The 17,137-nt window shown below is 33.8% G+C and overlaps 1 protein-coding gene across 3 annotated transcripts in view; it reads right to left on the reverse strand.

Annotated features, from left to right (window-relative positions):
• Nucleotides 1-1,922: 1,922 nt before the first annotated feature.
• Mkln1 (muskelin 1) overlaps nt 1,923-17,137 on the reverse strand; it is a 336,778-nt gene continuing 321,563 nt past the window's right edge. For all 3 annotated transcript variants that reach the window (XM_076833133.2, XM_076833142.2, XM_076833125.2), the window contains 2 exons: nt 15,586-15,640; nt 1,923-6,745 (listed from right to left, as the gene is read on the reverse strand). In XM_076833133.2, the coding sequence (XP_076689248.1) occupies nt 6,624-6,745; nt 15,586-15,640 (177 nt within the window). In that variant the 3' untranslated portion in view covers nt 1,923-6,623. The remainder of the gene's footprint in view (nt 6,746-15,585; nt 15,641-17,137) is intronic.

Below are 17,137 nucleotides of genomic sequence, written 5' to 3' on the forward strand. Positions count from 1 at the left end.
TTCCCCTATAGAAGACTTCTCCTCATATTTAATCTCATATTTTAGACCTTGATATCTTATCAAATTGGGGGTTGGGCTGACAATTACTTTCCTATGCCTTACAACTTTGTAGTTAGTGCTTTTATGAGCATAGCTAATGTGTATGTAAAACACAGCAAAGATTTTACAAAGGTAAAAGTACCGTGGGATCTCATAAGGATGCAATTCAAAAATATAAAGCCACCCATCTATGTCCTCAGTGGTCGGAAGGTAAACTAGAAATTCTCTGATTGAAATCTGATAGAAATCCTGGGTTGATCCCATGCACCACAAACAAATAATCAAAGGTAAATACGGCAATTACAACGCGACATGTTGAAGAGTCATTTGTAAATATATGCTTATAGTTTAAGATCCACTCTTGATTCAACTGAATTTGTAAAGTTATGCCAGTTGCAAGGGAGTTGGGGCTTATTCTAGCTACCTAATCAATCACTTTACAGATGTGGAGAAGACCTAAAGAAAAAAACCAAAATTATCAAATACCTGTAATATCCAGGACTCATGTATTTCTTGGCAAAGCAGAACTGAGACCCCTAGGATTATATATATGATTAATTCATTTTAAAGCATGAAACTAATGTCATGTCAATACTGCATGGGTTGTAAGTTATACATGAGATAACAAATTTCTTCCTATTTTAAAAGCCTACGAAATGAATATCGACCTAATGACACTTGCTAACTGTAAGAAAGATTTTCTTGAGATATGCTAATAAAGGAAAGAAATAAAGCTCAAAATTGGCTACTTGAGCAACTTCTTAATCACACACACAGAACTGTTCCATATATCGGTGTATTTCTCCTTCTGCCAATTAATCTGGCTTTCATGACTGAAAGTGAAGAAGGGTATCTCCTCAAGCTGTTATTTGTGTGGCAGTCACAATTCACTGCTCAGAATTCTGAATTCACTGCTGGGAATGCCAGCATCCCAGATGGTCCAGAACCATGTTTCAGCAAGTGCTTAAACTAGATGAAGAAGCAAGTCCTTTGGGAGCTCAACAACTGCATGTTAAAATATTTTACTGCTAGTTTTTCCTCTGGATACTTAGCAAGGAATTGTCTACACTGGGGTTTCTGTTTTATCTTAAGATCTCCAACAACTTCTTGAGAAGAGGTGAACAGTAACTAACAAAGACATATTATTTTCCAAAGACTAGTCACAATAACTGAATATTCTAGACACATAAGCTTTGATTACTTTTGATTCTTTTCCATAGTACTACATTATGAAAATTATTCACAGTTAAAAACGAAGAGTTTTCTGCTTTATTTAAATTCAAAACTTCAAACTCATGAAGTTACTACTATCTTTTCTAATATATCCTCACCTCTTCAGCTGTTTCTGAAGTTCAATACTTCAAAATCAAAATGTCTTAGTCAAAATAGGGCATCACACACACTTCATGCTGTTTCAACAGGAGACGAAAAGGAACACCCATGATCTCATAATTGTAAGGGATTTCTTACAACTGGTTTCCTTCCCTACCAAACACTCTCCTCTTCCACCACCATGTTTCGTTGACACTCTAGTTCTCAGATAACATCCACATAAAATTCTGGTTTTAAGCAAGTTTAACAGTGTTCGGGGGACATGATTGTATAAATAGAATTTCTAAATGATGACTCTAATTAGAAGATCAACCAGAACCATCCTGTTTTTTTTGTGTTAAGTAGTGACCTGGGATACAATTCAAGATGCTACTTGACAGAAAAAGATAGTTTCCCCTGAAGGGTCTTCTCTCATTTACTCTATCCTCTAATGACTCCTTAGGTTAAGGTCTATAAAAGTTACTATAAGATGATTTCATCACTGGCTGTATGAGAAGGAAATTTGTCATTTGGAACTGGATCTAAATTCACATTCTTGAGGGGAAGAAATGTTATGTGGCCATGTTATTTTTATTTGGAGGAAAAAAGAGAATACCCATCATTTTCATGGCAGTTAAAGCTATTTCTAATATTCAACTATATCAGAAGTCAAATGCCAGTTCTTAACACAAATTCCAACTTCAACAGAAAATCAAAACTACTTAAGTGAAATGGGAACGGAGATAAAAAGGATAGAAATAAAATAAAAAGAAACTAGGCAAATGAAAATTCTGATGGCATGCCAAATTCCATGTGTTCTCTTATAAAATTTAAACTCTACCAATAGCTCCCCCATAAGAGCTGCCCTGCAAAGCCACCATTACTATTCCCCAATGAAAATGACACGTACATGTTTATAGCAATATCAAAATGTTATTTCTTTAATAATATACATTTCAAAATTTCACTACTCTCTTGTCATAAGCAAGGATAACAGAACATATCTGCCTCAAAATGATGTTGACCTGTCTTTTCCAAGCACTACAATTGTCCTAAGCAATGCATGGATATCAAGGAAGTCCAGGGCTACAAAAGTTAATAAAAGTTAAATTAGCTTAGAAAAAATAAATGGAAACACAATTCACAGTATTTGGTGAGTAGGAAGAATTGAAGGATAAAAAAATCAGGAATAAATAAAAACTCTGAAATAGGTCTGAGAAAAACAAAAAGAGCATTTGGTGAAGAAATCAACAGACTGTAATAATAAGTCCCCCACTTCGTGACTTTGGCAATGTCATTCAGCTGAGCTAGTTGGCTCCATGTTACTTCCACCAACTTGGAAACTATGACCCTTAAATGACATATTGCTAGACCACAAGGTTTGGATAGCCAATCAGCATTAAGACAAATCATACAGAGATATAAGCCACAGTCAAACCCACAAAATAATAATGTTATTTCTCTAATATGGAAAACAAAAATATTTGTATTATTAAAGAGCCCAAAGATAATCTAACAGTATTGTTATATGCAGACCTCCATGATACTCCTCCCACTATAGACTTTTTTGGGGGAACCTCACATCCCAGACCACCTCCTAATTTCAACTTGGTGGAAATTTAGCCAGAAATTTTGGCAAAGGGGATGAGACTGTGGATCAACAAGGATTATTAAGAAGCATTAGAGAGTACATATGTTATAGCTGTATGACTTACAGTACACATTGTAATGATCTCCTCCCAGAGAAATCACTTCAAACCATAATCCTCAACTGTTATGCACCATTCAGCCAAGGATTTCACACAACTTTCACTCAGGAAAAATCAAATGACTCACCAATACCAAAGAATTTCATGTAGTGTTAAGAATAATTACAGATTAACATCTTTGTGTAATTACCACGAAATTAAAACTCAGGAAACAAAATTAGGAAAATACTTGTGCTTTTTGACTTATTAAGCATCATTCTTAATCTCTCACAAAATGATCAAGTGTCTCAAACTAGTTTTCATTTGTAAGTTAGATTTTAAAATCTTGTTTTATTAAACAAAACTCTGTTAATGTGTATCTCTACACAGCACTTTCTTTTTTTGGCATTACTGAATCCAGGAAGCATTTTACTACTAAGCTATATCCCCAATATGTTTTTTGTTTTTGTTTTTGTTTGGACACAGGGTCTCCCTAAGTTGCCCAGACTGGCTTCCTCCAAGTAACTGAGACTGAAGACTTTTAAGGCAGATGTGAAGAGATCTACTGGAATAACAAATTGCCAGCCACTTATAAACGATATACATATTTCACTCACAAATGGAGCTTTTCAAGCTTACAGAATTACTGAGCCCTACATCCAACAAGATTTTCTGACAAACCAGTGACTTTACTTTTTAATGTTTTCTTTCAGATTTTACTTATTAGACATGGACAGTCACAACTAAAAAGATACCTTTGATAAAGGTTAACGTTGTCAACTGCATCACAGAGGTAGGCACCCAATTATGAATTCCTTTGCTTGAATGAGAGTGATGTACTCCGAATTAATCAAGCTGTCCATGTGAGGTCTTTGTTATTTCACAAAACAAAATGCATTTGAGAAGTGACTTGCAAATCAAATCATTTCTCACAAAATACAAGCACTAAAAATGATATTAGAGATCTAGTTTATTTTTGGTTGAATATAATATATTCCACTGGGGAAAAGAGAATTGGGAATGAGGATAAAATTAAGCAAATTGTACCCTACCAATTAATGTGTCTAAAGCATCAGCCAGGTGTTTGAATTTGGTACTAAGCTAGAGTGAAAGAATTTTTAAGTAATAGAGCATACATATTTGGCGAGCTAAATACCAAATTTGATTATTTAAATTATAATATAATGTTGGAATTTTGAGAAATGTACGTTGGTCCTCACTGAACATGTTCCAAACGAGGGTTCTGATATGCAATGGGGTGAACGATGTATCGATCTTGAACGTGGATATTCAAAGCCCTATGTTCTCTGCAGTCAATCCTGGCAGTGCTCCATTAAATTTCCAAGGGACAGATCCTAACTTATCTAGTTAGTTCTCTCCTCAGTAAGTCTATCTCACTTAGGCAACACAAAGTATGATTCAACAACATTTAAACATGTAACAACAACAAAAAAAAGGGGGGGGGGGATTTTCACCTAAAAATAAGAAAACATGAAATTAAAATAGGTATATATTAAAAAAAACTAGAGAAATGTAGTTAGGAAAAAAGACAAAAATCACTGCAATTAAGAACTAAATTTTCTCCAAATAATATGGAGACTGAGGAATTGATGGAGAAAAAAAAAAAAAAAAAACGATAAAAAAGGCACTGTTAAAACAAATGGTGGAGGGCAGCAAAATTTCATTTGGTAAATGTTTTAAAGTGCCAGAATTCATGGTAACCAAACTAGAGATTTTAAATTTTGGCAGTTGATAAAGTCCAAGTTCTTTTCTGTTAATCTTCTAATTTGCATCTATTTCCACAAAATCAAATTCAATGTGCTATAATATTAGTGATATTAATATTTTATGTTCAGACTGTCACTTGGAATTATTTATAAAACTGTACAAGTCTAACTAGAATAAATTTACTTGATTGTACAGTCAATGAATTATTATGTATCTACATAATTTGGCATTTGCTGAATTACACAGTATACTTTTCACAAGATAAAGGTACAGACCTAAATGTTTAATAAATCACTATTATTTTTTGGGACACTTGAAAATCATAAAGTCCATGATTCAAGGATAAAACTAGCAAAAATATACTTCTGCTCATCCCCAAAATAAGGAAAACCAAGTAATAAAGAGAGTGAAAAGATATCTCAAAATCTCATTCCTATACATGATACTGTTTGAAAGTGCAGGTCAATTTCTTCCTTTTCTAGTGAGACCTCATCTTTCTACTCAGGGACATAATTCTACAAAGTCTTCCACTCTTTTAACAGCTGAGATGAACATTATATTGAGTCTGCTTTCAGCATGGTGGTATCAGTTGCATGAGGCACACATTTTGAGCAAATGTGAGCCCTAGCTATATGTAGGTTTCTCATATTACATTCCACAACTTCTTACGGGAAGATATATACCCATTCCTGCACAAAAGTGGAACTATGGAACACCCCACCTGTTATGATTTTGTTTCTGTTTAATTCGTACCATTATTTTCCTTTTCTCCACTTAAAAAAGCCTGATCCATGTGCTTAATAAAATGCTTATTAGCTGTATACTAATGAATAAGCAAAAATTATTACTCTTCAAAATACCAGTGTTTAGAAGTAGATGCAGGGAGATGCATGGAAAAAAAATGGAAGAGCAGCTCTGGAAGCCTGCACTCCCAAAGGGAACTACTACATACAGACAGCACAAAGGAGAAAAGAGAGCCCTGGTTCTGCATAGCTCTACCAGAGGAAAGAGCCATTTTCTTTTAAAATTGCTAAAAAGATAGAATAAACATATTAATTACTCACTGGATCTCTCTTGCTGGTCATTTTTAGAATGGCTCTTAACATTTTTCAATTATAATCTTCTGTTTCAGGTTTCTGTGACTTAAAGCCAAATGCTACTATAATATCTACTATAAAATATATCATTATAGAAACATTATATACCAATATCTGATAGGATACCTGGGTCAATCTTGAGTTTCTATGGCAAGAAGTGCAAACTGGAGCTCTCTATCCTGTCTACTGTTTAATGTAATACTAGACAAGTCAACATATTCACATGTCACCTTGACGTACATCAACTGTTCTACAGAACTATATACCTGTTATGAACGAAGAGGTCAACTAGTGACACCACTTACACGCAATTGTACTATGTGAGGTAAAGTGAAAGAAGAGAAAGAAGAAATAAAGACCAAATAATCCAACAACAAAACCCAAAATTCTTGGAGTACTCAATCTGTTAATAATGCTGATCTCCCGATTAAAAAAAAAAAGAAAGAAAGAAAAATCTGAAAAGGGTAAACTGCCTATTTTTTTAATATTCATTAATTCTTAAAAGTTAAAGAAAAATATGTATATTTAAATGGAAAGTATACCAATTTCACTTTATTAGCCTAATTTAGAAATAAGATGAGGAGAATGGGGTTGAGGTCAAGTATGAAGGAAGAGGGTTAAAACTTTTGATGGTAAAGATCCCTTTCAAACTCCAGCACAGTCCTTAATCACTGCAGCTTCACCTCAGTCAACAGAGTTGCACTCCAAAACGCTGAAAGCAGACTCTCGTTTTCTGTTTCTGTGCTCGGGGACTCTTCGGTTACAGTGTGATGAGGTCTACCAGGTTGCCTTTAGGAGGAGTCATGCTGTCAGGAAAGAAATTTACTAAGGTGTCAAAGAGCTGAGTTCTTTGAGCATAGGTGTGATCCACATCCGAAAAGCCTGGTGAAGAAGAGATAACAAAGAAATTCATCCACTGTGTTTTAAAACTCTATACCTAATGGAAAAGTTAGCTGAGACCAGCAGCAAAGTATACTGGAAAAAGCAAAATCAAATCAGGCTTTAAAATCACAGAGACACTACTAAATGTGATCTTAGTTTTGCTACCTGGCAGTGGTGTGGCAGTACCAGCCTCTCTCTGGCTTTTAGCACTTCTGTTTCCTCAGGTGTAAATATGTGATAATCCTGATCACTTCATGAGATTATTAGGCAGATTAAATGCAATTCCCATGAAAAGCACCTAGCATAAAGACTGGCACTTTGGTAATTAAATAATATTGATTTCTCTTCCTTGCAAGATTTTTCCTCTGCTAGTCCACTGAGGAAATTCCACTCTTTTCTGACTTTTTAATGCTTTTGATACATTAAATTTTTTACGATAAAATCACAACGAAAGGGATCTTCAGAAAGTGGTCTAAAATCACTAAGACGTTGAGAGCTGGAAGAACTATCAGAGAATTGAGTAAAAATGTAGACAATTGAGGGATTTTGATTTTTAATCTTGTCAAGAATATATGTGTAACAGTCAGAATGGTACCTAGCACACAGCACATGCCATACGTTGTGGTACTACATACCAGGCTCTACACTAAGCACATATTACAAGAATGATGAAGGCTTTTATCCACATAAATTTAGAAAGTGAACAATAATCTTAAAAGGTAAAAATGGTTAATCTAAAGGATCTCCCCCACTCTTAACCTCTAGTAAACATTTAATTTTCAAATTCACATCAACTAATGCAATATCCAGTTGGATGTCTCCTCCTTTTAGTCAGATGGTATACTGATCTCAGCTGCTTCAGATTTCTTACACACCAAAGAGGTATTTAAATAATAAAATAAACAATCTTTTCATTCTTAAGTGTCAACAGAAACAAAACTAGAGCCATACAGAGTTATATATGCTATGATGGTTCCATGGAGACTGTTTCAAATCAGACTAATTTCCATTTAACTTAGAATAGTTTTAGGTTTGATTTGTTTTAGTCTTGTCAAAAACAGGAATAGAACCTAACTTTGTCAAGGATACCAGTTTCCCGGAAGGAAATAAACAATGCCTTAAGAATGGTATGTTTCTTTTTATTTAAAAAAAATTAAAAATTATTATTTTTTTTAAGTTTGAAGGGAAAATGTTTCCTTTTCTGAGCTGAACTTAAGCTGTAACAATGCCTACTAGGATATCATAGGAATGAATAGAAGGAAATACTCCAGAATATTAGCATAGCTTATACCTGGTAAGATTATCATCTTTTCCCCCCTATGTTATGTATGCTCTTCTGAATTTTCCAAATTGCTTTATTTTCAATTTTTTATTTCAAAAATTTCAAACTCACAGGAAAGTTTCAAGAAGAGTACAGTGAACACTCATATATATCCTTCACTTAAATCACAGTTGTTTTTGCCAAATATGTTCTTACTGTATGTATGTATATGCCCCACTCAATCTTTCTGTGGAACTACTTGGTAATAAATGTTATACATCTTTATTTTCTTGAGCTCATTTCAGCTAGGAACAAGAATGCCTACTTCATATCCATTATATATTAAATTAAGGAAATTTAACATTGATATCCAAATAACCATTTTTATAGTCATTTCCCCCCCACTAATCTGAAATCTAAGCCAAGATTAACTCGCTGCAGTTAGTTTTCAAGTCTCTTTAATCCAAAATAGCTTCTCAGTGCTTTGTTTTTTATGATAGATTTTTCTGAGGAGAACTTGAGTAGAATGTGTTAAATCTGGGTTGTCCAATATGACGAGATACAGTTTATGCAGTATGGCCAGAATATTATAGAAGTAAGACTGTATGTCCTTAGTATGTCAGCTCAGAAGGCATGAGGTTTGTCCCAATTATTCACTATGTCAACTTTTTTTGGCACTACAGAGTATTAAATCCAGGGGTGCTATACCACTGAGCTATATCCAGCACCACTAACACCCCACCGTTTTGTTGTTGTTGTTTTTGGTACTGGGGACCTTTTTTTATATTTTATTTTGAGATAGGGTCTCACTGAGTTGTTTACAGCCTCGCTAAGTTGCTAAGGCTGACTTGGAATTCACAATCCTCTTTCCTCAGCCTCCCGAACCACTGGAATTACAGCCCAGCTCTTTTTATTTTTTTATTTTGAGACAGGGTCTTACTAAGTTGCCCAGGTTGAACCCAAACTTTTGATCTCTCTTTTTAGCCTTCCAAGTCACTGGGATTATAGGCATGCCCCACTATACCTGGCTCAATGATATTAACTGTTTTTCATGTGGTTGAACCAAAATTTCTCCAGTTTAAAGTTGTTCTTTTCTACCTTTAAATTAATAAACTCTTTTTTTTTTCTTGAAAGGGATATTTTTATTGACTTAATTATTTGTTATGTCTTTGTTATTCCAGATAACTTTAGTATTTATTCTCCCATAAACAGATTATCACTATGTGATTGGTGGCTAAATTACTTTGCTTGTGTAGCCTTTATTGAACTGACTGGACATTTTCAATCATATGTATGTTTTTACCTATTTCACTGATTTAAAATTTTGAAATCACCCTTTGTTCTTTTGCATAACTCAATTACTTACCATCATTTTTGACTGCCATAATCACTTAATGGTAAATTAATAAACTCTTGATGGGGAGATAGCTGGATACTGTAAAAAATATCTATATTTTGTTCCCTTCAATAATTTAGTAATCACTGATTATCCCCCTGCCAGCCTCCCCACCACACCATGGAGATGCTGGAATTGAACCCAGGGCTTCACACAAGCTAAGCAAGATCTGAGACACATCCCTAGCCCTCAATAATGATTCTTGATGGTAATTTTTGAATTCTACAATTCCTTCTACAAGTGTTACCTGACACTCTAGTATAAAGTGCTTTTTCTTCTACTCCTTCCATTTTATTTATTTTTGTTTATATTAGTAAAATGTACTCTTAGATTCTTTTCTTATTCACTGTTATTACAGTCATCAATCATTTTGACACTCAGATTTGGTCAATGAGAGTTCTTAAAGGCTGGCTTTCGTGCCTTCTTGAAATATATTCATATTTGAGGCACTTCCATACTTTCTGATTCACCAAGCTCACCTGTGTACAGCTCTGGAGTCAGGTTTTCTCCAAGAAGCCCTAATTTCTTTCAGTAGCAAATGATATTTAAAAATCCAAGATCAGTTATACTAGTTGCCATGGTATCATCATTTCTGGGTCTATATATTTACATACTTAAACAAAATCATGAATTCATACCTTTATTGCTAATTTCACTTTTTAAAACTCCACAGGTATTCTTCTTCTTTTTAATCTCATCCCATATTTCCTTTCTTTGACCAGGAAAAGTCTGACTCCCAGCAACACTGTAATATTTACTCATTTGCTTAACTTAGAGTTCTAGAATTATTATGCTTCTACCACTTCCAACAAAGTATGTAGCCTAAATACCATACTAAAATAGTTTTTTCCCCTACTGTGAAATTATGTTACTAATTTCATAAAGAGGTTCGTTTTTGTACGTATTCAACTTTAGGGTTTTTCTCTTCTTTATTTTGTTGTGAATTTGTAAAAATACATGGTATGCTGCATTTTTAATAAAAGACCTTAATTCTGTAACAAAGTCTAGTGAAGTTAATACTATTTTCGTGATATCAAATGATGTGAGAGGGAAACATTAAGTTACCCTACATGTTAGATACTTCATGTGTGACTATATTAAACTGTCACAAAAATAATAAAGTACACATAAACTCCACTTTCAGATAAGACAAAGAGATTCGGTAATTTAATAAGGTCTCATAGCCGGTAAGGAAAGAGATAGAATGTGAATCCCTATCTGCCTGATTCCAAAGCCCATCTATTTATTTTTATTAACTCATATTTATTGAGGCCTTCAATTGCAGGGCAATGTGCTATGCATTCTCATTTAACCCTAAAAAGTATTCTTTAATTTTTATTATTAATATTTATTAAAAGTATTCTTTAATTTTTACTATTTACAAATGAGGAAATTGAGATTTATACAATCATTAGATGAAATAAGTAAATTATGGCAGGTCCCTATTATGTATATGTATCGCTTCACAAGAATATGAAGATCCACATCATTAAGTTTTATAAAAAAATTATGTTGCAAAATGCCTTGTTATTAACAAAAACTAGCACAAATACAAATTTATATGTATGGAAATATATAGTCAATCTTGATGATTTAGAGTCTATATATGCAAATTCATGTAGTCACTAATATTTACTTGTAACCCTCAAATCAAGACTTGTTGCACACTTTTGGGGACATTTGTAGACATGTATAGAGCAACAAAATATCTGAGTCACCACATACACATCCCTAACTAAGGTGAAGTATGTGATATTCAAGTTTCAAGTCTCATACTAAACACAAACGTCCTTTCACACTCTATGTGGTGACACATTTTTCAAATATGTATGATTTTGTTGGTGACTTTGTTGTTTAAAATGTCCCCCCCCAAGTACAGTGCTGAAGTGATGTCTACTGTTTCTAAGTGTAAGAAGGCCTGGTGAAGAAAATACATGTGTTAGATAAGCTTCATTCAGGTACAAATTGTAGTGCTGCTGACCATGAGTTCAATGTTAACGAATCAACAATATATATATATATATAAAATATGAAAACTTTAAACAAAAACACATATAAGTCAAAGTTAGGTATTGAGCAGTTAAAAGACTATTTTGACCAGAAAGGTTCATAGAAACCTAACTCTGAATTTCCCATAGGGGCTATGTTTCACATTCACTAAGTCAATGTTCCCTATGACTTCATAACATAATTACTTTAAATAATGAGAATCAACTTTATCTACAATAGTCTCTTTATACAGATGTGTGTATGGAAAGATCTACCAGACATGGCAGGAGATACAGTGATTATACCTAAAGGTAGGGGACAGAGCCTGAGGAAGTTCTTTAGGGAAAATCTTAAACTTTATCTATAGTCATTGTTTTGTTTTGTTTTTTAAACACATTGGAAAGGTAGTAACGCACTTTAGTAATATAACTCTTCTCCTAATCACTATTTTTCTCTCACTTTATTTTCACCATAAAATGGAAACAATGGGAACTGGGAAAGCTCTATAAGAGACAGTAATAGTCTATGATTCAGAGAATGAACTCTGAAGGACTAATGATAGGGTTTGAATCCTGGCTTTGCTGCTCACTAGCACTATTTCTAAGCAAGTAACTTCAGCTTGTGTTCAACATTTTGTACACTCAAGGGAATAACATACTTACTTCATAGAGTTACTGTGGGGGAATAAATGAGTTATGGCATGCTGAATGGCTGGAATAACACCTGGTCCCATAGTAAATGCTCAATAAATATTAACTAGTTATCACTCTATGGCTGTACTATGACTGAAGACAATGACTGCTCTAAAAGGAAGATGATCAATTAGGAATATATTTTTAACACCCTACACAGACTGGCTGGCCTTTCCTATTTATGGTAAAGAAGAGATTGTGAGAATTTTAATTCTTCCACTGGCATATGAATATGTCTTTTCACCTATGTTTTCTATTCTAATAGTAAACTTATTATTTATATAAAAGCCCCTGTTAACATGTGGGTTACAGATAGGAGGTTGAAGAAAGTATCTGCTGAAATATAAGTTTGACAGACAGCAAAAATATAAAGATTAAAAGTACAAAGCAGGGGCTGGGGTTGTGGCTCAGAGGTACAGCACTCGCCTAACATGTGTGAGGCACTGGGTTCGATCCTCATTACCACATAAATATAAAATACAGATATTGTGTCCACCTATAACTAAGAAATAAATATATTTTTTAAAAAAAATACAAAGCAAATGTGAATTAAAAAAAATTTTTTAGTTGTTGATGGGCATTTATTTATTTATGGTGCTGGGAATCAAACCCAGCGCCTCACATATGCTAGGCAAGTGCTCTACCACTAAGGCATAACCTCAGCCCCAAATGTGAAATTCATAAGGCTTCTAATTCATAAATATCAACAGAGTGCCCCAAAGCTTGTACTTGAGGCATAAAATGTTTTAAGCATTTGTCTGGATTCTTATATGTATGTCATATTTGGACTGTAAACTTCTAGAGGAAGGAAGAGTGAAAATGGCAACTTGTGCTATAAACACCATATTTTTCCTACTTGTCAGACATCTTGCTGAAGAGAAGCTCAATTGCTCCAATACTTTCTAGAAGAAACAGCTCTTCAAGTTAGCATAATAATTCTGTTCAATCTCAAATGTGCTTACAGTCACCAAAAGTTTTAAAATAAGGATCCCTGGAGGTTATCTGTCTCTAAAATCAGTTATTTTTCTAAAAATAAGATAACACCAGTTGTTTATAAATTACTTTCCATTTGATTATCTAAAATAGTCTGACAGAAAATGAATGAGAGCAAAACTCACAAACTCTAAATAGGCATGAAACCTTATAAAAAGAACCTATTATAATTAACATCAAATTCATCATTATTAAAATTTACAACCTGAATTTGGTATTTTACTATGATGATTTCCATAATTATTTCATTTAATTCTCTGAACAAATCAGGTAAGATCTCTTATTACCTCTATCTTATAGATAAAGAAAGTGATGATTAGAAAAATCAAGGTTGGGGCTGGGGATGTGGCTCAAGCGGTAGGGCCCTCGCCTGGCATGTGCGGGGTGCTGGGTTCGATCCTCAGCACCACATAAAAATAAAATAAAGATGCTGTGTCCACTGAAAACTAAAAAATGAATAATAAAAAATTCTAAAAAAGAAAAAAAAGAGAGAAAAAAGAAAAATCAAGGTCACCTTAGAGTGTGTGTGTGTGTGGCAGTGGGGTGGGGTAGGATGGAACCCAAGACTTCACAGTGCAGGTAAGGCCTCTACCAGCAAGCTCCAGACCCAAAGTCACTTCTAAAATCAGCCAAGGCAGAGCTCATATCTGAACCTTAACTCTAACTGGTAACCACTGTGCTATAATCCAAGTTCCTCACCACTAAACTACTGCCTCCCTTCAGACAAGATAGGAAACAAAGTCTCACAGGAATTTTCCCTTTTTGTATTTTTCTCTGTTGTGTTTGTATTGTTCTCTGTGTATCTGAGGTTTGTTGAACATCCAAGTAAAACAAATTGTTCCTGACAAAATATATTAGCTTGCAGGGAAAAGGGAAGAGAGAGTAGAAAGGAGTAGAGCTGAAGGTAGAATATTTGCTGACGCTATCAAACATAATTCAAATAACTGTCAAGAAATTCTTGTTTCAAAAGCTAAAAATTAGCCAGAGACAATTTAGTACCGCTCATCAATAAATAAAAATAATGGCCCTGGGCTGTGGTATGCATATATAATAAGGCACACATTCATTCAAATTGGGTATCTATGTGCCAAGTTTCCAAATCATGTATCACTAGATTTCTATTTCAAATAATGAAATCCAGAAAGGCCAGAGATTCTCCATCCTCACAGGGTTGTGATATCTAGTAGTCTGAAGACCTTTTCAAAAAGCTTTTGAGGGGTTGGGATTGTGGCTCAGTGGTAGAATGCTCGCCTAGCACATGCCAGGCCCTGGGTTCGATCCTCAGCACCACATAAAAATAAATAGTTGTTGTGTCCAACTACAACTAAAAAATAATTTTAAAAAAAAAGCTTTTGAATGTATGAGATAGTGTTAAGCTATTATCTAAATTCTAGGAGATCCTACTGAAGTTACATTTCACAGCAATCTGCTAGTTTAGTATTGTGGAATCCTACATATTCTGGAGTTAGAACTTAGGACTGGAGTTGTCTTGATCAGTAAAGAAGCCCCAATTACTTGTTATGGAAAAGAACAAGACCCCAAGGAATGTTCTTTTCCATTCCAGTGAAAAGCACCAGAATTACGTATGTATTAAAAACTGTGAGGAATAATTAACCTTTGAGAGAGAAAAGGCAAACAATGAAGAAATCAAAAACTGATATCCTCAAGAGTTATTTTATTCCACATATAAAAAGTAGTATTTATGTTATATGTACTAGAAAATTCCAACACTACTGCCCAACTCTAAGGCAAATAACAACAATATTAGTATCAATAGAATTAATACAGCTCACTGTATAACCATTTTATAATGACAAGTAGAGAGGTGGATATTCTCATTTCAAACAACTACTATGTGATGGTGAAAAACTGAAGAGATCAATAATAAGTTAGCCTAACAAAGATAATTTTTAAAAATTTACCAGACTAAAGCTCTTGGTTCTGGAATTTCTACAAACTCCTCAATTTACTACAATCTACTTGAGAAAACTTAAGTTTCAAATGGAACTTATCTTGGAACAATTAAAATAGCAACAAACAAAAATTATAATTTTAAAGGAAGAGGTTATTCACTTTCTCTACTCTCATAACATTTATTTCATTGCCTTACCCAATTACCATTCTTTTGACACCATACAATTCCACAAACAACAAACTAAAAGGAAAAACCATTCAACCAATAAGTGCTATCTCATAGCAAGTATAACATAGAGTGGACATTCCAAGCAGTATTAAACTAATTTATTTTGACCATGCTTCTACTGCCATCTATTGTATCACCAGTCAGTAGTGGCATAACAGGAATTACAGACTGATCTACAAACTGGCAAGGATACTTGGAAAGTAACCTTAAAAGCAAAAGCAGGTTATAAGAAATTTTACACCCTATCTTGAAACTTGTTCCACTTATTTGGATGAATATTTCTAGTACTGTTTCATTTTAAAGAAACCAAAGTCCAACCTTAAATGCTAGGGTACCTGACTAGACTTACTTACTTGATGTACTTACCTAGAGCTGTAAAATCAGAACCAGATTTGAATAGAGCTGAAGCTAGGAGCTGAAACTGCAAAGTAAAACAGAAGAAAATCAGATGGCTAGCACATTTAAGAATAATACTTTCTATAACTTTGACTATTTATTAGTATCTGTGTATTTTTGCACATGTTTTGCCCAAGTCTATTCAACAAATATTGGCAAGCACATCACATTTAAACAATATGCTGACTTTTCTACTGGACTGCTATTATTGTTTTCCTAAACATGAGACCAAGTACTGAAATTATTTTACTTAAAAAATTTATTAAAGTATATATTTACTAAGGAACAGCAGGTCTACTGCCATAAAATAAAATAACTCATAAATAAAATAACTCACTTGGGACTTTGTCACAGATGAATAGACCGGTACCCTAGATGTAGTCACTGAATTTTTAGTGTAATGCACTCTTATCTCCAAACAAAACAAAACAAAACCATATCCCTATAAAACACCTGATATCTCTGCTGTGTAAATCAAACTGTGAGGAACACGCGGGTCCCCAAAAAAGTAGACTGGGATCCCACAATCATGTATAATTATATTATTAAAACTCAAAGCCCCTTTTCTTTCTTTCTTCTTTTTTAAAGTGGCTTTCTATTGTATTCTTTTTTATTTTTTAGTTGTAGATGGGCACAATATCTTTATTTTATTTATTTATTTTTTATGTGGTGCTGAGGATGGAACCCTGTGCTTCACATGTGTTAGGCAAGCGCTGTACCACTGAGCCACCACCCCAGCCCTCAAAGCCCCTTTTCAAATGGAAATAATATTGTAAACATTATCTGCAGGCTAGCCAGCTAAAGTTACTTTAAAATAGAAAATGCAACCAAATAATGACAAAATAGGGTAAGACAAACCATTGCAACACTGACAATTTAACAAATTAATAAAAATTTTTACAAAACTATATTTATCCTGAAGGAGGATGCTGGAAAAAAGGAAAGTTAAAGGAAAGACTAAGAATAGACAAATGGGTAGAGTAGCACTTCTCAATGCTCAAGCAATTGATAGCACAATTTCCTCAGGATCTATGTTTGCAACCTTTAAATTTTCAGGTATTAATTGCATTAATATTTATAAGCCCTAACAGTCTTTTGAAGGTCATAAATGGTACAAATATTCCAGATGTATCTATCTAAGTACAAGTTAAAAAAAAGGAGGGGATAAAAGGAAGAGTTAAAAATATATGGAAGTTTTATATATATTCATTTAGATATCTCTACTGCAAAATACTGGTTAGTTTGTGGTTTGTCTATTTTCTTTTCTTAATGTCTTTTTAATTTTTGGTGGTACTGGGGATTAAACTCAGGGCCTTGTGCGTACAAGGCAAGCACTCTACAAACTGCGCTATATCCCCAGCCCTCTTAATGTCTTTTAATGAGTAAAAATCTAAATTCTGTTGAAGACCAATAACAAGTTTTTCTCATTCATATTTAGTACCTTTTGTATTGTCTATAAAATCTTGCCTATTTTAAGGTTGTGAAGATAAATATGTTTTCTTTCCTTGAAGCTTATTATTAT

Source organism: Callospermophilus lateralis, chromosome 1 (assembly GCF_048772815.1).
Source record: "Callospermophilus lateralis isolate mCalLat2 chromosome 1, mCalLat2.hap1, whole genome shotgun sequence".
NCBI classification, from domain to species: Eukaryota; Metazoa; Chordata; class Mammalia; order Rodentia; family Sciuridae; genus Callospermophilus; species Callospermophilus lateralis.